Here is a 17880-nt window from a genome sequence, read left to right as displayed (position 1 = left end):
CGGAGCGGAAGAGACGGCTGGCCATGTGTTGACGGGTACGGAGCGCAAGAGACGGGTGGCCATGTGCTGATGGGTACTGAGCGGAAGAGACGGCTGGCCATGTGCTGACGGGTACGGAGCGGAAGAGACGGCTGGCCATGTGCTGATGGGTACGGAGCGGAAGAGACGGGTGGCCACTCTCAGCCACGTGCAGAAGCTTCAAGGGGATATGGGAACGAAGTCGGACATCGTCAGGAGCGTTTGATTTTATAACGATGCACATTTCTCTCTCAGACACGTCGATCGGGGGAACTGCATATTCTGGGGAACCAGTTAACCTGACAAATGTTTTTTTTTTAAGACTACTGTACGGTCGCATATGCCCTACGTGTGTTGCCATTAGCAGCAGTGGAATCGCTGGTTCAATTCTGGGTCAAATACTAGCGTAGTGAAACGACTATCGTAATAGGAAGCGCCGCTGTAACACGACCTGTACAGCAAAACATGGAATCGTCCTGTAGAAGTTTCGGTGAGGGCTTCCCTGGAGGCTGCTGCCACACACGCTGCGAGGAAAAGCTCACTGAAGAGCCACTGGGCCGCAGGCAGATATCTGAAAAAAACCGCCAATAAATGGATTCTGCACGCACCGGATCTGACCACGATATTTTTTCCTCTATGGCTTTCTAAGAGATAGAGTCTATGCTGGAAACCAGAAAACGTAGAGGAGTTGAAGGTTGCAATTCAGCTAGCCCGTGAAATGGCGTCGCAACTTGTGCTAGGGTTGTCCGTACCCCAGTTCTCAGCGCGAGATTAGTGTCTGCCAGTGCTGACATGGCGGCCACTTTGAACATCCTCTGTGAATCTGACTTCAAATGGAGATTAGTGTCACCAGGCCAATTATTTTCGCCGTCATAAATGCAATAATAACAACATGGATACTGGAATTATCTCTCGGAACTTCTCGGGCGTAATCTTTTGATTATTGAAAAGACACCACTGTATATTTTACAAAGGTATGGGAAATATATGGAATACAGGTAATGACAACATGGATACTGGAACTCTCTTTCAGAACTTCTCGTACTTTATCTTTTTTATGTACTGAAAAGGGTGTCCGCGATGCATTTTACAAAGGAATGGAAAATTTCAGGGGCTTGCGCACAAAGCGCCCGATGTCCCCCCCCCCCTACCCTCGTCCGCGTTACCAAAGGTATAGCATGTATAATATGTACGTCCTGAAGTGTTGGCAGTTAAAAATTTCAGGTAGATGCAAAAAAGATCAGGGACGGGAGCCTGCAGTGATGTCTTATGACAGTCCAAAAATTTCGCGCCCTCGCTTTTCAGTGAGTTTTTTTAGTTTGTGGCTTCCCAAAATGCGAAATTCAGCCAAACGGCCCGTGGTAAATATATTCCACTGGCGTGACGCAATAACACATCCTGGATGGATTCAACGTGTAACCGGCAAGCCTTTAGCCGTGAGCTCGATATTGATGTTTACTTCGGTTGCGTTTCGGGCGTACCCCGCCCCAATCGACGTTGAAGGCACTGTTATGGGAAGGATGTGCCACCGCCATCATATAAACAAAGACGATGAGGCGAACATCAATTGAGTCCGAAATCTCAAAATGGAAAACAAGGTCTGTGCTTATGTCAAATTAATCTCTGCCATTGTTTATATTCCCGTACCACAGCCTGGTTTGATATTATGCGCGTGTGTTGATATTGACTGGGAACTACTAAAATTTTCACTTGCATTCAATTTTGAGGATGTTTGCGTGGAACGAATGAGGTGAAAGAATTTGCTTACATGAATGTGGTAAAAATTTGCGAAAATATGTCCTTGTCTCCTTGAAGGGATTTGGCGAGGTAAAAGGCAAACGTATCTATTATGATACGATCGGAAATCGCATGGTAGAAAGATTTTGCAACTCCTTCCATTTAGGACACCTAAAATATTAACTTTGTATTTGTTTACCTCCATGACGTCATAGACCAAAGCGCTACTACAATAGAGGTACCATCGGTGGTAGCCGCCCCCCCCCCCCCCTTAGGTTATTGTGATGATTTGAGCTCCAGAATGTTCTCCCCAGAAACCAGCTCAAGAGGCCTGAAGAATTTAAGGTCCTGGTGGGAAAACACCTAGCCAAACGAAAGACATCATGTTCATCAGTAGCGTACGCATCGGGGAAAGGTACCAAATAACTTGGGAATGATGCTTTTGGGGTACAGATTTTCAGCAGGTGTATCCATTTTGTGCGAGTGATATAAAATGCCGGACCTCACAGCTTATGTTTGCAATTTGGCGCTTGGCGGACGCGGCGCGACCGCCGCCATTGGCAATCACTCGTGTCCGACAGCCAACGTTGGGTCCTGTTAGTGAGACCTTGGCCGTGGTCAAACACGCGAATCAATTACGCGAACGGCCTCAGGCCGCGTCTGTTGGCGCAATGGAAGTCGTGCGGCGCAAATGCGATGCGTTCTGAAGGCCAGCAGAGAGAGCGGACTCCTTTAATGGGGTAAAGGTGTCTGTCAGCCAGATGGAAAGCGTGCACGGTGTAACTACTGTGCGTTCTGAATGCCAGCAGGTGAAGGAATATCTTTGATACGCAGATACGCTAGTGATCAGAGGGAAAGCATGATCGCAGTAAGCGTGCTATGTTCTGGAAGCAAGTTAGTGGAATGGGCACATAAACACACCACTAGCTGTTTTTTGTTGTCTGCTGGCGGTATGTCGCCGCTCCTTTGCCTCACTCCAAGCCTTGCTCGTTCTCCAGGTCGTATAGCATACATTTAGCGAGATATGCTACCGTTCCGTGCCGGACCCTAACCTGGATTGTTTTTTTCAGATACAAGTTCTCGGAGAACTCGTAGCAGGCGAGACACGGAGCTGTTTGCCGTCCACCCACCGCGCCGCCGACTGTCAGCCAGTCCCGTCCCACAGTCGGCCGCCTGGGCGGTGTCGGTCATGTGACTCCGCCGGCGTGGGGTCGAGTCCGCCGCCGCTCTTTCCCCCAATGAGGCTGGACTTCCGCTCCGCCTCCCGTCGCGTCCCGTTCCGCTCCCGTCCCGTCGCTTTCCGTTGCGTCCCGTCCCGTCGCGTCCTGTCCCGCCTCGTCCCGTCCCGCCTCCGTCCCGTCTCATCCCGTCCCGTTCCGTCCGTCGCATCCCGTCGCATCCCGTCGCATCCCGTCGCATCCCGTCGCATCCCGTCGCATCCCGTCCTGTCCTGTCACGTTCCGCCTCGTCCCGTCCCGCCTCGTCCCGTCCCGTCTCATCCCGTCCCGTCTCTCCCGTCCCGTCTCTCCCGTCCCGTCTCATCCCGTCCCGTCTCATCCCGTCCCGTCTCATCCCTCCCGTCCCGTCCCGTCCGTCCCGTCCCGTCTCATCCCGTCCTGTCTCATCCCGTCCCGTCCCGCCCCGTCGTGTCGCGGTGTTCTTTGGGCACTGGACGTTGTGTGCGGAGCGGCCTGTATCGACCGGTCCCCCGCACCCAGCTGCAGTACGCCGGCCACCGAGCCTGGAACTGCTAATGAGTCCCCGCCGCTCGTCTGTTGTGTCCGCGCTGGGCTGGTGCACTGGTGGTTTCGGCTATCGTGGTTACCTTTCCAGACCACGCGCCGGGCCGGGCCCAGACGTGTGATGTGACGCACACCGCCGCCGCGCTGTTCCGCAAGCATTTTGACGGCATGAACTGTTCACGTGTCCTCAATTACGAGTCGGCTAATCAGTGCGCTATGGCTGCGCTGTTTGGGATCCTCGCCGCCGTCCCAATAACCTCACCGGTGCTTACTCTGTGGCCTATTGCCAGCTGTGGGAACCGCGAGAGGCGCGGCCTTGTGGTGCGCCGCGCCGGCTCGCGCGCCTATGAGGCAGCGCGGTGCGCGTGGCTGATGTAGAGAGGTGTGGCTGTGTGGCGCGCCGCGCCGGCTCGCGCGCCTGTGAGGCAGCGGTTAGCGCCGGGCGCGCAGCTGGTGTAAAGAGGCGCGGCCGCGTGGTGAGAACGTTCAGGCGACGGCGGATTGCTCCGGTTGCACGTGGCCGGCCCTGCTGGCCGGGGGGTCGCTAGTCAGACCGACATTGATGGTGACTGTTGTGCGAACAACGTTGGCGGTGTGAGAACGGTAGATCCTCTGCTTGCATGAATAATATGAAACATGACACTCTTTTATTGTAAAGTTCTGGAATAGCATCATCCAATATGCTCTCCTGCGCAGTTGGTAGATACGCGCAAACCGGTTTGAGAACCGCAGTCTTGACAATACCACTCAGAAACTTCATAAAAACATACATCGGCTGAATGTAGAGGAACCGACAGCAGTCACCAGAGAGAACAGATCTTACATCCAGCCAGCAGTCACAGTCACATATTGGTCAATACCTTCAAGAGGGGCCGACAGCCGTCACCAGAGAGAGCAGATCTTACACCCAGTCACCGATCGTAGTCACCCAGTCACCTTGCCGCAGCGCCACTTTCATACCGTACAACAGCTGACCATCCGCAGCGTATTGGTGGGATGACACAACAGACCGCATCGCGTGCCCCAGACAGGTTGTTGAACTCTGGCTGTTTTTCAAACCGGCTAGCTGGCAGCAAAGCAAACTGATGGTCACCTGCGCGATGAGCCACGACTTTTCAGATTGGAACGTACAATTGGGCTGTGCCCTCTGGCGATGCTTCAGTTCACTGCCGCCGCGATATATGGTACGCGCTTCGGTGTGTCCCGATGTTCTGACGTCTTGGGCTATTGAGAACAGTCGTTTAGCCTGGAGCTGCTGGGACAACGCGAGTAGCTATTAATAATGTTCGTTATAGCCAATCAGGCTTGGTAAAATGCGTCTTCGTTCGCGAATGCGCGATGGCTCAGGGAAGATATTTGCCATAAGGATGCAGGTAATCTTAATGATCAAATGCAGTACCACTCCGTGCTATTTGTGTTACGTAACCTTGTCTTCTTACTACTATCACTCATCTATTGAATAAAGAGGAAAAAATTTGAGTAAAGAAAGAAATTGAGTAAAGAATGGGTGCCATATGATCACTATCGTCGCCGCTCCCCAAAGCCCACATCATCACTATCATCACCTTATGAGATCTCTGAGGGTGGACCATATGTGATAGTGCAAGCGATGTTAGCTGGTAGATTTTTTATCAGCGAGTCTGCGAGTAAAGTGAGTGGCATTCAACATTCGCCACCGAACAGACATTTCATAACTAGCCTAAGACAGCTCTACACTACCAACGGACGGCCAGGACTTGTTGACGGCACATCAACGGAAGGGCCAACAATGATCACACCGATCCATGCCTTGAAATGAATCACAACAGTGGGTCGCCTTCAGGCTAGCCAGACTGCGTGGGGGGTTTCAACTGCAATGCGAACAACCCTCAAGTATACGACTGCGTTCCGTTCCCGTCATCCAGACGCACGACCCAAACACGCCCGTGCATCCTGCGAAGACCGGATCGCCCGACGCTCACATGGCGTGCAGCGCACACAGCTAACACAGAACATGATGCCACGCTGCCGCCAAAGTACATCGTAACACCGGCTGCGGCCCGTGAGGACCGGCGCTCGGACAACGTAATGACGGTGTGGTGGGGCCTGGTAGGCTGGCTCTCCTCGTCAGTGCAGCGGACGTGGCTGGCCGGCTGGCCCGGCGGAGCCTGGCTGGTCGGCTGTCCCTACGGAGCCTGGTCAGCCGGCTGTGCGATGGGACGATGGCTGGCCGGCGGCCCTCAGCGGAGCCTGGCTGGCCGGCGGTCCCCGTCAGTACAGTGGAGCCTGGCTGGCCGGTGGTCTCCGGCGGAGCCTGGCTGGTCGGTTGTCCCTACGGAGCCTGGTTAGCCGGCTGTCCGATGGGACGATGGCTGGTCGGCGGTCCCCACCGGAGCCTGGCTGGCCGGTGGTCCCCGTCAGTACAGCGGAGCCTGGCTGGCCGGTGGTCCCCGGCGGAGCCTGGCTGGCCGGCTGTCCAGACGGAGCCTGGCTGGCCGGTGGCCCTCAGCGGAGCCTGGCTGGCCGTCTGTCGCGGCGGAGTCCGGCTGGCCAGCGGTGCTGACATGCGGGCGGATCTGGTCGTGATGCGCCGATCAGCGCCCCCATCACACGGCTCACCGGCGCCGTGTATCGCGCCTGGACGAGGGGGCGGCCCCGGAGGTGAGACCGCCGGAAGCCTGCCGCCCGCCGCCCCGCCGACGCCACCGCCCGCGCTCCAGAAGGCGGCCGACGCGACGTCAATGGTGTGACGTCACAGGATGGCCGACCTTTTTATGGTGAGGCGATAGACGAGCAGGCCTAGAAGTTGTTTACGCTTTGTTATCGCTAATGCTCGGTTGTGGTTGCCGTGCACTGTAGCTGGCGACAAGAGCATTTAACTCAGGTTTTGCAACATTGAAACAAGTAAATATTTACACAAAGAAAACTGGACTCAACACTGAACAACCTTCAACTCAGCTGGCTTCAGAAGCAATAAACAGGAGTGTGAGGAACGCATAGATTGGCGTGCTTCAGGAAGCTGTGAAGCATTTGAAACAGCGCGACTCGAGCACAGTACAAGCTTTACGAGTAGCTATTTAGGCGTGACAGTTATACGAGTTTTAGAGTATTATAAAAACCAGCGATGCCTTCGATCAACGATGATATTGTTAAGCTAGTCCCTTCTGATTTTGTCGGCCGTATGGGACAGGAAAGACAATGAGCAATACGGGCATGGACCGCTCCCAACACTAACAGGCGGCAGGCACCATCTCCGAGTAGCGCCCGTCACCGGGTCGTTCATTGTCTAAACACGCAACCGGAAACGAACCACGAACAACACCGTCATCAATCCAACAGATTCCCTTGGATATTCTTGTTCCGAGTCTGCAGTGTTCTCAGAACAGATCGAAGTCAGTCCATGCACGTGCTGACTGTTTGCAAACCGTGGCGGTTGTGCGCGACTCCGCCGCGGCCGCGGTGTCCAGACGCCGTGCACGACCGCCGACCTGGTGGAGCAGCCCCGTCCCCCGTCCCCCCCCCCCCCCCCCCCCACCTATCCCGGTCCTTCCGCGAGCTCCCCCACACGCCCTAGAGCGCCGTGTCGGCGCCGGCGGCGCTGCTCCGACGTCAGACGTCCGTCTTGGAGCTCTTGGAGGGTGGCAGGACGCTGCTGTGCTCGCGCAGGCCCGATCGTCTTGAAGAACGTGTCGCGGAACTCCTTGGTGAACAGGCAGTAGATGTAGAAAGTAAGCGAATAGTTCACGATCTCGAGCACGTTGGAGACGGCGCGGAACACCTGGAACGAGTACGACCGGATCATGGCTTGCGTGAAGGACACGCTCAGGATGACCATAGGCAGGTTGCAGAAGAAGAACAGCGTGGCCGTGGAGCCGAGCAGCATCATGAGCCGGTGCTCGTCTGTCTGCTGCGCACGCTGCTCGCGGGACAGCTGGACCAGCGCCCGCCGCTTCCGACACACGCGCCGGTACGACCAGTAGATCTGCAGGTTCAGGTAGGTGACGGCCACTGTCGGTGCGATCTTGTACAGAATCTTGAGCGTCCACTTGTAGACGAGGTAGTAGACGGACTGGGTGAAGGCCAGATTCTCGGCGATGCGGTAGGTGGTGCTGTTGTCGCTGGCGAGGCAGGCGGTGACGCTGTTACGGAGCGTGTAGGGGGAGAAGATGATGAAGGTGCAGACGGGCAGCAGGGCCAGGGTGAGCCGCGCCCGCCGGCCCTCGTTGGTCTGGTTGTGAGCGCGGACCGGGTGACACACACTGATGTATCGCTCTGTTGTCAGCGCCACCAGCATCAGCACGGACAGGCCTGTCGAAGCACAGACACTGTCAGGATATCGCCACCAGCTCTGGAAGGCCCGCCGACATGTGCAGAGGGACGCCATCAGAGCCACCAACGGTAGTACAGCGGAGCGCATACAAAGGAGCGGTACAAACGGGGCCCGAGCCAGAAACGGCGGAATCTCATAGGCGTTTGAGGGGAGCGTGAAGACAAATTATTCTTTAAACGTATTGTTTGACATTTTTATGGAGCCTTAACTGAGATAGTCATTTTAGGATCTTTTCTTGAAGTTCAAAGTTATATTCTTTTTAAGAGTTCACATATTCTCACTTCCGAGCTATGCGCATGCGAACTTGTGCAGACTTTTTCGTGTCGCCTACTTCGAGGGCATCCGGTGTTGTAGGACGCCGTAGAAACGTCACACGAATTCTACGTTTTCAATGGTCATACCGTGTTTCAAGGTCAAGAATAATATGACCGTTAACTTACTCGTGTCTGGTGCACGTCAGCATAAATTGTCTCAGCAACGGACATCAATTGCTTTTCAATCAGTCGAACGCATTAAATGCACGTTCCGAACACGAATCATGTTTTGTGATACACAATACAGGAATTTGGGCGGTGACATTAGTTATGACGGAAATAAGGCAGAAAATCGAGCTTAAGAGAAATGCTCCAATTGTGTTTTTTGACTGAAATAGCCGTCTTGCAGATTATTCGGTGCAGCACACTGCGCCGTTCTTAAGACCCAAAACTCCGTAGGCTTTCAGCTACACGCCCGCAAAGAAGTGCAGATTTGTTCGTGCAGACTATTCCAAAGTCATTCAGGCATGCATGATGCCATAGAAACGTTATTCAAATTGTGCTACCCATTGTCCATGTGGCGTTTAAGACCAAGAAGGACATCATCGTGAAGTCGTTCATGTCTGGCGTTCGCGAGCACAGCTTATAGATATTACGGGCTTCTCGATCTCGATTGGCTCTCGATGTGTGTTTTGCAGGCAGTGCAAGATCCAAACACGAATAACGTTTGTGCTGTTTAATACGTGAGGCCGGACACGGTACTAAATATGACGGAAATAAACTTGTAATCGAATAACCCGGGAATAGCGCCATAACCGAGAACGTGAATACAAGTAGACAAGTTAATTTTGCAGACAAAAAGGCAAGAACGCCACGAGAAAGGGCCAAAACACGAGAGCATCATGATATTTGCTTCAGCGAACACGTCCAGCACCGCTACTGCCATATCTCGCCGAGTTCAAGGACCACAAGTGAGTGCTAGGGTTGCAATTTCGCACGGCCAGCTTGACACTACCTCTGACATACAAACGTTCCATGACGCAATCAAACAATAACGCATTGAGGAGCATATTTACTAAAAGAGAATTTGTGTTTGTCTAGAGCGGCCTTTCGCTGAGAACACCACGAGAAAGGGTCAAAACACGCGCACATAACGATGGTGGCTAAGTTCACACGCATAAATCAGCAAGCCATCTAGCGGCGAGTTGAAGTACTGCAAATATGTTAATCTGCCTGCTAAGCTGATAATTCTGACACGGCCAATCTGGTAACGACTCTGACGTCATTAAAGCGCTCAATGGCTCAATCAACCGACAACCCAATGAGAGGTATAGATGCTAAATAGTTATAAGGTGTTGTTTATGCCAGTCTTTTGGCATTTCCACTAGGCACAAATGAGTTTTTTGTATCATATCTGCAGAAAGGGTTGATGATGCATGTAGGTGATGCATGCTGATATCCTTAATGTTTTGTGTGTGTTGCTTTTGTATGACGCTTTTCCTAATATTTTTTAATGTTGAACATGTGTTTCAAGTAGACTATTTCCTTGCAATGCAAAAGAGTCGACGTTAGATTTGTCCAGCGCTTGGGAGCAGCTGCTCTCTCTAATCTCTGCCGCCCCCCCCCCCCCCCCCCATGCGCCGCTCCTGGTCTGAACACATGAGCGCCGCTATCGGGTAGATAGTGACTGGCGACGCGCTGGAAATACAGGCAGTCATAGGTAGATAGCAGACAGCCAACAATGATACGGATGGCTACAGATGCTCGGAGGCTTCCCGGACCCGGCCTTGACCTAAATTGAATGCAAATTCCACTCGACTTGCTAAGGTACTCGCTGTCTGACCATTGTTCTAGGACTGAGACCTCTTGTCTGTGACGGAGCTTCCCAAAGCGCACTGGTGGGGCAGGCCAAGCGTTGTCATGGGACGAATCGGTCGAGGCGTTGGCGTGTAATGCCGGGCGGCCTTCAATGCCATTCTATTCGGGCTCGGTGGAATGGGACAGTAGGAGACCAGGTTTCCAGGAATACAGGGCGGCTATCACGATCTGCACGAGCGCGATATCCTCAAGTTGCGCTATCAACTGGTCGCTTGACAGTGATTTCTCCCGGATCTCATTTACCGGATATCGGATAGGCGGCTACCTTATCAGAGCCGTGCTGCCGCACAAGCGCCTGAAATCCACTCTTGGTCACGACAGTCTGACTAATTCTGGTCCACAAGCTAAAGTAATCACATGTGGTCATTAGCATATGCTTGTGATCAGTTTACCATGAAATTAAGCGCAACGTAATTCTGGGATAGCAATATTTGGTAATGGTAGGTGACAGTCCACCGTCCCCATTCCAGGACGCCCACGCCGCGCGATCGTCTTCCCCCCCCCCCCCCCCCGCCGTTCAGGCCGTAACCAGCAGCCTCGTCAAACACCAAACGTGTTAAATATGGCGGGAGGCAATCGCTGATTGTCATGAGCATGCTTTTGTACAGGTCTTTAAGCACGTAGATAGCAATATCACGTCACTGGTGTCGTCCCCGATCCAAGGCTACAGTGGTAGACTGTAGACAGCGGACTGGCATTCTACAGTGGTAGAATGCCGGTCCTGTTACCCTTTCCTCGACGGCGGCTAGCGCCCGGCTGACGGCTGCAGCAGCTGACGTGAGCAGGTAGCGCAAGACTTGCCAGTCTCAGCCGCTGTCATGGCATGGAAAGATCACCACCTCGGCAAGATCGCCAAATGGGGCCCCGCACGTGTCGTGCACGCGAAATGTTAGCACAATGCGTCGACAGATGTTAAGGGAAGGTTGATAAATGTTAGCGATTTGCGCCAAACGGTTGCGGAGGAACCAGCTGGGAACCAGAGGCGGATGAGACGGACTTTGCCCGCCCTCCTCCACCCTGCCCGGAAAAATGCTCAGGATTTACGCCGAACCTTTTGCCGGGATGGATTGCTAGGATCAGAACCCACCTTAAACGGTGCCCGTCGCGTCAGCATCGACTGCGTCATCCGGTCATAAAATTCCAGGTCAACGGCGGAATTTTATGGCAAAAGTTTAACGTGCCGTTATTCTCGGCACGGCTCGTCCTGCCCTCCACGTCACCGAGCCTTTTAGCGCGGCCGCTGCCACCAACCGCGGGCCACGCCAGCCGGGCGGAAATAGCGAGAGCCTGAAGCGACCCGAACCCACTCCGCCACGGGCGAGTGGGTCCGAAGACAGGCACTCTAACCATTTGAAGTAACGGGACGGGTGGTCATTCCCAGCATGAGTTACTGCATGTTAAACGATAAGGAGCGGGTCTTGCATTGGCATACCAACAGTGAAAACCATGATCGTTTTGTCTCATTTCCTTACGCTCAGTTTATCGTCTCATGTTTCCAAACCGTGTGTGTGTGTGTGTGTGTGTGTGTGTGTGTGTGTGTGTGTGTGTGTGTGTGTGTGTGTGTGTGTGTGTGTGTGTGTGTGTGTGTGTGTGTGTGTGTGTGTGTGTGTGTGTGTGTGTGTGTGTGTGTGTGTGTGTGTGTGTGTGTGTACCATAACCGCTTTGGTTATTTCATTCTCAAGGTTATGCCCCGTGCAGCAGTGCTAATTACCCAGTACCCCAGTGCTAAGGTGCAGCCAAGGAAGTTGTTTGCCGCGCTCTAAGTCCAACCGCTCCTTCTTCCCTTCCCCATATGTACCGTACAGCATTGCTGCGTGGCTGAACACATGTTCGTCGCACCGACGCATCGCTCGAGATGTAGCATCATCCAGGCGTGGAAGGCTGCCAAACCAAGCGTGTACGAACAGAAGGGAGGAGGCAGGCAGCCATATCTCTCCTACTTCTGGGAACATTCAGCATTAACCCTATCGCGACGTACGGCAAGATTCCTCTTCAAAGCTGCTGTCTCCCTCCCCACCTGCTGGAGCCGTCCTACGTCTATAACTGCCAGCTCACTAATGCGGCCGGTCCAGGCCTTGTCACGGCCTCCAGGTCGGTGCCGGCCGAGTGGCGCGCTTGGTGCGGGCTCTACAGCGTCGGTGTCAGAGCGCTGAGTGCCCCGCCAGCTGTGAGCCGCGCCCTACACGCCCGCAAAAACACGGCAGACCACGCTACACCGTCACGGCCCGTCACGTCTCAGCATTGTCTGCTCGTAACGTATCGTTACACGCCCTCCCAGTGAAGCATCATCGGCTGGCGCGCAAAAAGTCCGCCACTTGTTGGTCCTGTCCGTCCGCCGGCGCATCGTTAGCCGTGTTTTTCTTTGTCGGGCGATGGAGGTTTTTGCTTGGCGCCGTTTGGCAGGGTGCGTAACCTCGGGTCGGTTATCAATAGCATTAGCCGGGCGGGCATCGATTCTGGCCGGGCCACGCCCCCCCCCCCCCCCCCCTTCCGTCTCCCCCGGGTCTCTCCACAGCGGGGAAGCCCTCACAGATACGCTCACTCGCAGCTCGATTGCTGGTCCGACAGAGGAAGGCGGGCCCAAGACGGGGTGCCCAGCAGGAGCGTTGTCTATCTGCGCTGGAAATGAGTATCCAGGCCTTTCTGTACTGTAGAGACAGGCGGAGAGAGATAGCTGCCCAACAAAACCAGGCAATTGCAAGTGACCGCGGAGGTGACGTGGATTACGGATGAAGGACAAAGTCCAAGTGGTCAGGAACGCAGGCCAGACCAATGACCGGCTTTTTAAAAGCCCTATGAACACTTATGAAATAGGGTATCAAATAAATGATAACTCTCAAGTTTTAACGTTCTGCCCAGCCAGTTTTTTGCAATGGGGCCGTCTTATGCCGATCATGTAGGCGCGCGTTTATATGTTTTGTATTCATTATCGCTGTTCGTTGTTTTTACTTATCGTTTTATTCCTCTGACAGCTGACACGTAATTGACACGTATTTACGCTGATGTCAAACACAAATACAAACGCAGACGCAAAACGCGGATTCACACATAACTGAATATCTACTTAATAAGAATTAAGAACTCAAAAATTAGGACAATTCTCAAAAGGGGAAGGTGATTGGGAGGAATCGCACTCTACCGTAACGTATGCCAGTTGACACCGAAATTGTTGCAAGTTTGGGAAGCATTTCCAGCAATAGAAAAGGGATTAACTTGATTATGGAAACCAAAAACAGAGGAAATTTAGTGATAGCTCGAATTCATCAATATGCCTTCTCGCAAAAATACCACGTCATCCGTTCCAACTAAAAGCGTGGTCTAGGTAGACGATAATGGCGGAACATGATTTATCGTTCCTTCCCTGGTTGCCAAAGTGCATGGCAACTCGTGCGCCAGCTCCCATCAGTTCCGAACTGAGGTCTGGGGAGGGGAGACGGACGAAGGGGAGGGGTGATAGAATTCTTACATCTACCACGAGCCGCATCACGTGGAGTGCGTCTAAACTAGCTGACTAATCCGGGCGGATAGTGCAACAGTCCGATGGTTTTTCGGATGCTGCGAAAATGCGGCAGGTGTCCTCGAAGTGCACCTTCGTGTCAGTTGGATGAGTGCGGCGAGTTCGTGACTCATCTCATCCGCGAAGCTTTATTTACGGGTCACCTGCCCGGTCGGGCGGGAATCCTGATACAACCGCAAATATACCTTGGCGGATGGGGTGAACTACGAGCCGGCGCTTTTATCTTAACCAGCGCCATGGTTCAATCCGACTGTTTCCAAGAATATCCTGATCCGCCCTGAAACCGAACACGCCCTCCGGTGTTTGTCGATCAAAAAAGCTGCCGGCGAGCTGAGGAGCGGCCACGGAGGGCGCGGCCGGGCGCCCGAGGCGTCCGCCTGTCTCACATTTCGAGCGGCGGGGGACACTTCTTCCACCGGGCCATTTCCGACTGGCCGACAGCGGGCCGCCCTCGTCCGCGGCCATGGTTCGAGAGTGTGGCCCGCGCCCGCGACTTGCCCGCCGATCAAAGCCGTCGTCGAATCTGGGTCAGACGTGTGCGTGTGGCGCGGCCGCGCCGCCCGCCCGTCGGGCCACATCGGGCGGCGACGCGGCTCAATGGAGCGCCGCTCGTGTCCGTTGACAGCCCGGCTGGCGGCGCCGGCTGATCGGCATGCGGTGGGCACGGCCCAGTTTTCGCCGGACGCCCGGCGGTCCGAGCCGCGCCGCCACCTCAGTTCGCGCCATTCTCGCCCGTTACGCCCGCCATTGGATGGCCACAATGAAGCGGCGCGGACGGGTCGGCTTTAGAGCGCTCTCGCGCGTGATCGGTGGTGGATTAGAGCGCGTGTATGGCCCGGGGTGCGTGGATGGCTTGGGGAGGGCGCGTGGGCAGCTCGTAATGCGAGAGTAGCCTGGAGTATGTGCGTGGCTCAGAGTGCGTGAGAGTGTTCCGGATGGCGTGGGTGGATCGGAGTGCGTTGGGTGGCCCGGGGTGCGTGGATGGCTCGGAGTGCGTGGGCAGCTCGTAATGCGAGGGTAGCCTGGAGCATGTGGATGGCTCAGAGTGCGTGGGTGTTCCGGATTGCGTGAACGGATCGGAGTATGAGGGCAGGCCGGGCTGCGTGCGTGGCTTGGAGTGCGTGCGTGACTCGGAGTGCGTGGGCGTAAGGACAGGGGCTAAGGCTCGGGCGCGGGCGGAACGACTGAGCAAATGTCCCATGGAACACTTGTGCAATGCAAATATTGCAAATAGGTGGTAAGTGCACCAAACAGGTGGTAAGAGGCCACACGGTAGATACCATTGGGCAGTTATACCGAATGTAAGCCCATTGTAGTGTTTTCTCTTTTAAAAGTCATCAGAAAAGAGGAACACACACTTAACCAGCCTACGGCCTACGCGGCTTCGCAATTGGATGTGGCCCAGAAGTGCTTAAATTATCGCAATTCCGCGAAATATATACTCTGGTCCGTTGCGGCAAAACTGCACGCGATGGCCCACATCCAACCAATCACGGCCGGCACCGGGGGCTGGCTACAAGCCATGGCTACTGGTGTTGCCATTCCGCGACTCGAGAAGTGTCATGTGATACGTTCCGGCCACATGGTAGGGTCGGGATTATTATGTAACACCTTACTTAATCGCATTCAAGCACAAGAGTAGAGAGGTTTTTACCCCGATAAAGTTATGGGTGTGAACATCTCGTTTTCGTGGGCCGCAAGTTAGCCTTCTCATCCGAAAACCACGCAAAAGAGTGAAAGCATTGCTTAAAGCGTCTTTGTTATGCCTAATCATAAACAAACACGTCCTGAAGACAAGGCGCAACTTATCTCACTGAAGTGGTCACAAGAACTGATAACCTGCCAACACTGTATGCTCGATCAAGTGAGGATGCTCTTAATGTGCTAATCTCGAAATAACCCCACAATCCAAGAGGCTTTCTGCCAGCTCATTTATCTTACGTTCTGACGTGTTCCCTTCGGAGATTTTGATGTATTGTGTATCACGATCCTGACAAATGGTAGCCTCCCGAGTCCGCCTAGTTGTAGCACTAACCGATATCAGCCACACTCAACAGCAATCAGTGGTCGTCATCCCTCATGCGACAGCGGCCTTTCCCTGCTTTTTTAGAGGAAAGTTTGGTGCCTTGGGAATGATCAGGACACACCGGGCCCGACGTTTTAAGTGACCACAAAAATAATGACAACGATATCTGCACAACGACACGCGCTGCGGTGTGGGGTTCAGTTTGACCCCACGGAGGTTTTCCCGAATTTATTTCTGGTACCAAGCTTAGCAGAACTGTATGAAATCAAAAACCGAATCTTGGGTATACAAATTAAATATTTACCGTCTAAGGTCACTGACGTATGACAGGTCAAAGTCAAGCCATGGCTGTCAGCGAATCCAGTTTCCAGAGAATCGTCAATCTGGCGCGACAACGGAGTGTTAGACGAAGCCGTGCATCCCTGAAATAATTGCTTAGCCAATAACGCTACTGAACTTACAATTACAACAAGATCCATTCACCTAGAGTCAGGTATAAATGCCAAAACTCACCTGTTACGTCACTTAATTACTTGCTTTATGGGGTAGTCTTGTTGTTTATTTCAAATTTGTTAATGACAGGGGCGCAGCATTTGTCATGGATTTTTTAAAGGTTAGACTAGGTCACTGACCTGAAATGACCCAGATCAGCATTTTGTTTTAAAGAAATACCGCCTGGCGTAATCGCTGACGCTTATTCGAATGAAAATATGACAGAAATTTCGTAGTTTTATGTCACTTGGTCCTCAAGGGTCAAACAAGGTCGCTGAACATAACTGAACATAAATAAACATAAATTAACACCATTTAACTTTTGCTAAGAACAGGTATCTAGGTTCATGACGGTTGCGTGAGGAGGTTTGGGGGCACTTTGGACACAGATCTAAGGTTTGATCCTGTTTTACCTTATTTGGGTCACCAAGTTCATAAAGTGGAAACTCCAAATTTTAAAAAAGTGAGCTTACATACAGGCTAGCCCACCCTGTGAATTTGGTGTCTAGTTTTCGAGGTATTAGGGAGCCGGGCAAATTCGACCCCCACCCGAGCGAAGGGCGTTGAACCGGGCGCGTGTTAAGGCATGACTGGGGCATACAGAAGAGCGCGAGATCACCTCCAACGTCCTAGCACGGGACGGGAGAACAGGTCCCCAACTCCCTACCAAAACCTCGAGCAGAATACGAGGTCACCCTTTTGTCCTCACCCGGAGCAGAGCAGTGTAGCTCAACCGAGGCAAAACATGACGTACCCCTTCCTGACCTGACGGACAGCACCACCGTGAGCGCTCTGGATTAGACGCGTGATAATCTCCCCAAACGTGACGGGCGACAGACACGGGTCACCCCTGCACGACCCCAACCTGACGGCGTCTCACCGATGAAGCCGTTTCCCAGGTAGAGCTCGAGTCGGGCGAAATAGACGGCGACGCCGTACTGCGACCAGGAGCGCGTCTCGCCGTGTAACATCCGCAGGCAGAACGGCACGGCCAGCAGCAGCGCGACCAGCGACGACGTGGCGTACCCTGCCGGCAGAGAGCGGTCAGCGCGCGGTACAGCAGTGTGCTGGGACCGTCAGACCACGATACGATACCGCGCAGGGCCGGTCAGACGACGGTACAGTACTGCACAGGACGGTCAGACGACGGTACAGTACTGCACAGGACGGTCAGACGACGATACAGTACTGCACAGGACGGTCAGACGACGGTACAGTACTGCACAGACGGTCAGACGACGGTACAGTACTGCACAGGGACGGTCAGACGACGGTACAGTACTGCACAGGACGGTCAGACGACGATACAGTACTGCACAGGACGGTCAGACGACGGTACAGTACTGCACAGGACGGTCAGACGACGGTACAGTACTGCACAGGGACGGTCAGACGACGGTACAGTACTGCACAGGACGGTCAGACGACAGTACAGTACTGCACAGGACGGTCACGACGGTACAGTACTGCACAGGACGGTCAGACGACGGTACAGTACTGCACAGGGACGGTCAGACGACGGTACAGTACTGCACAGGACGGTCAGACGACGGTACAGTACTGCACAGGACGGTCAGACGACGGTACAGTACTGCACAGGGACGGTCAGACGACGGTACAGTACTGCACAGGGACGGTCAGACGACGGTACAGTACTGCACAGGGACGGTCAGACGACGGTACAGTACTGCACAGGGACGGTCAGACGACGTACAGTACTGCACAGGACGGTCAGACGGCGGTACAGTACTGCACAGGACGGTCAGACGACGGTACAGTACTGCACAGGACGGTCAGACGACGGTACAGTACTGCACAGGACGGTCAGACGACGGTACAGTACTGCACAGGACGGTCAGACGACGGTACAGTACTGCACAGGGACGGTCAGACGACGGTACAGTACT

The 17880-nt window shown here is 53.8% G+C and overlaps 1 protein-coding gene across 1 annotated transcript in view; it reads right to left on the bottom strand.

The window, feature by feature from the left end:
• Nucleotides 1-17880, bottom strand: part of LOC119102831 (putative G-protein coupled receptor B0563.6) — a 49808-nt gene that overhangs the window by 29570 nt on the left and 2358 nt on the right. The window contains exons 2-3 of the mRNA XM_037226282.1: nt 16854-17000; nt 7139-7784 (exon numbers count right to left, since the gene is read on the bottom strand). Of these exons, the coding sequence (XP_037082177.1) occupies nt 7139-7784; nt 16854-17000 (793 nt within the window). The remainder of the gene's footprint in view (nt 1-7138; nt 7785-16853; nt 17001-17880) is intronic.

The sequence above is a fragment of the Pollicipes pollicipes genome, unplaced genomic scaffold (assembly GCF_011947565.3).
Source record: "Pollicipes pollicipes isolate AB1234 unplaced genomic scaffold, Ppol_2.1 Scaffold_5724;HRSCAF=6776_pilon_pilon_pilon, whole genome shotgun sequence".
NCBI classification, from domain to species: Eukaryota; Metazoa; Arthropoda; class Thecostraca; order Pollicipedomorpha; family Pollicipedidae; genus Pollicipes; species Pollicipes pollicipes.
This window is presented reverse-complemented; position numbering and strand designations above follow the sequence as displayed.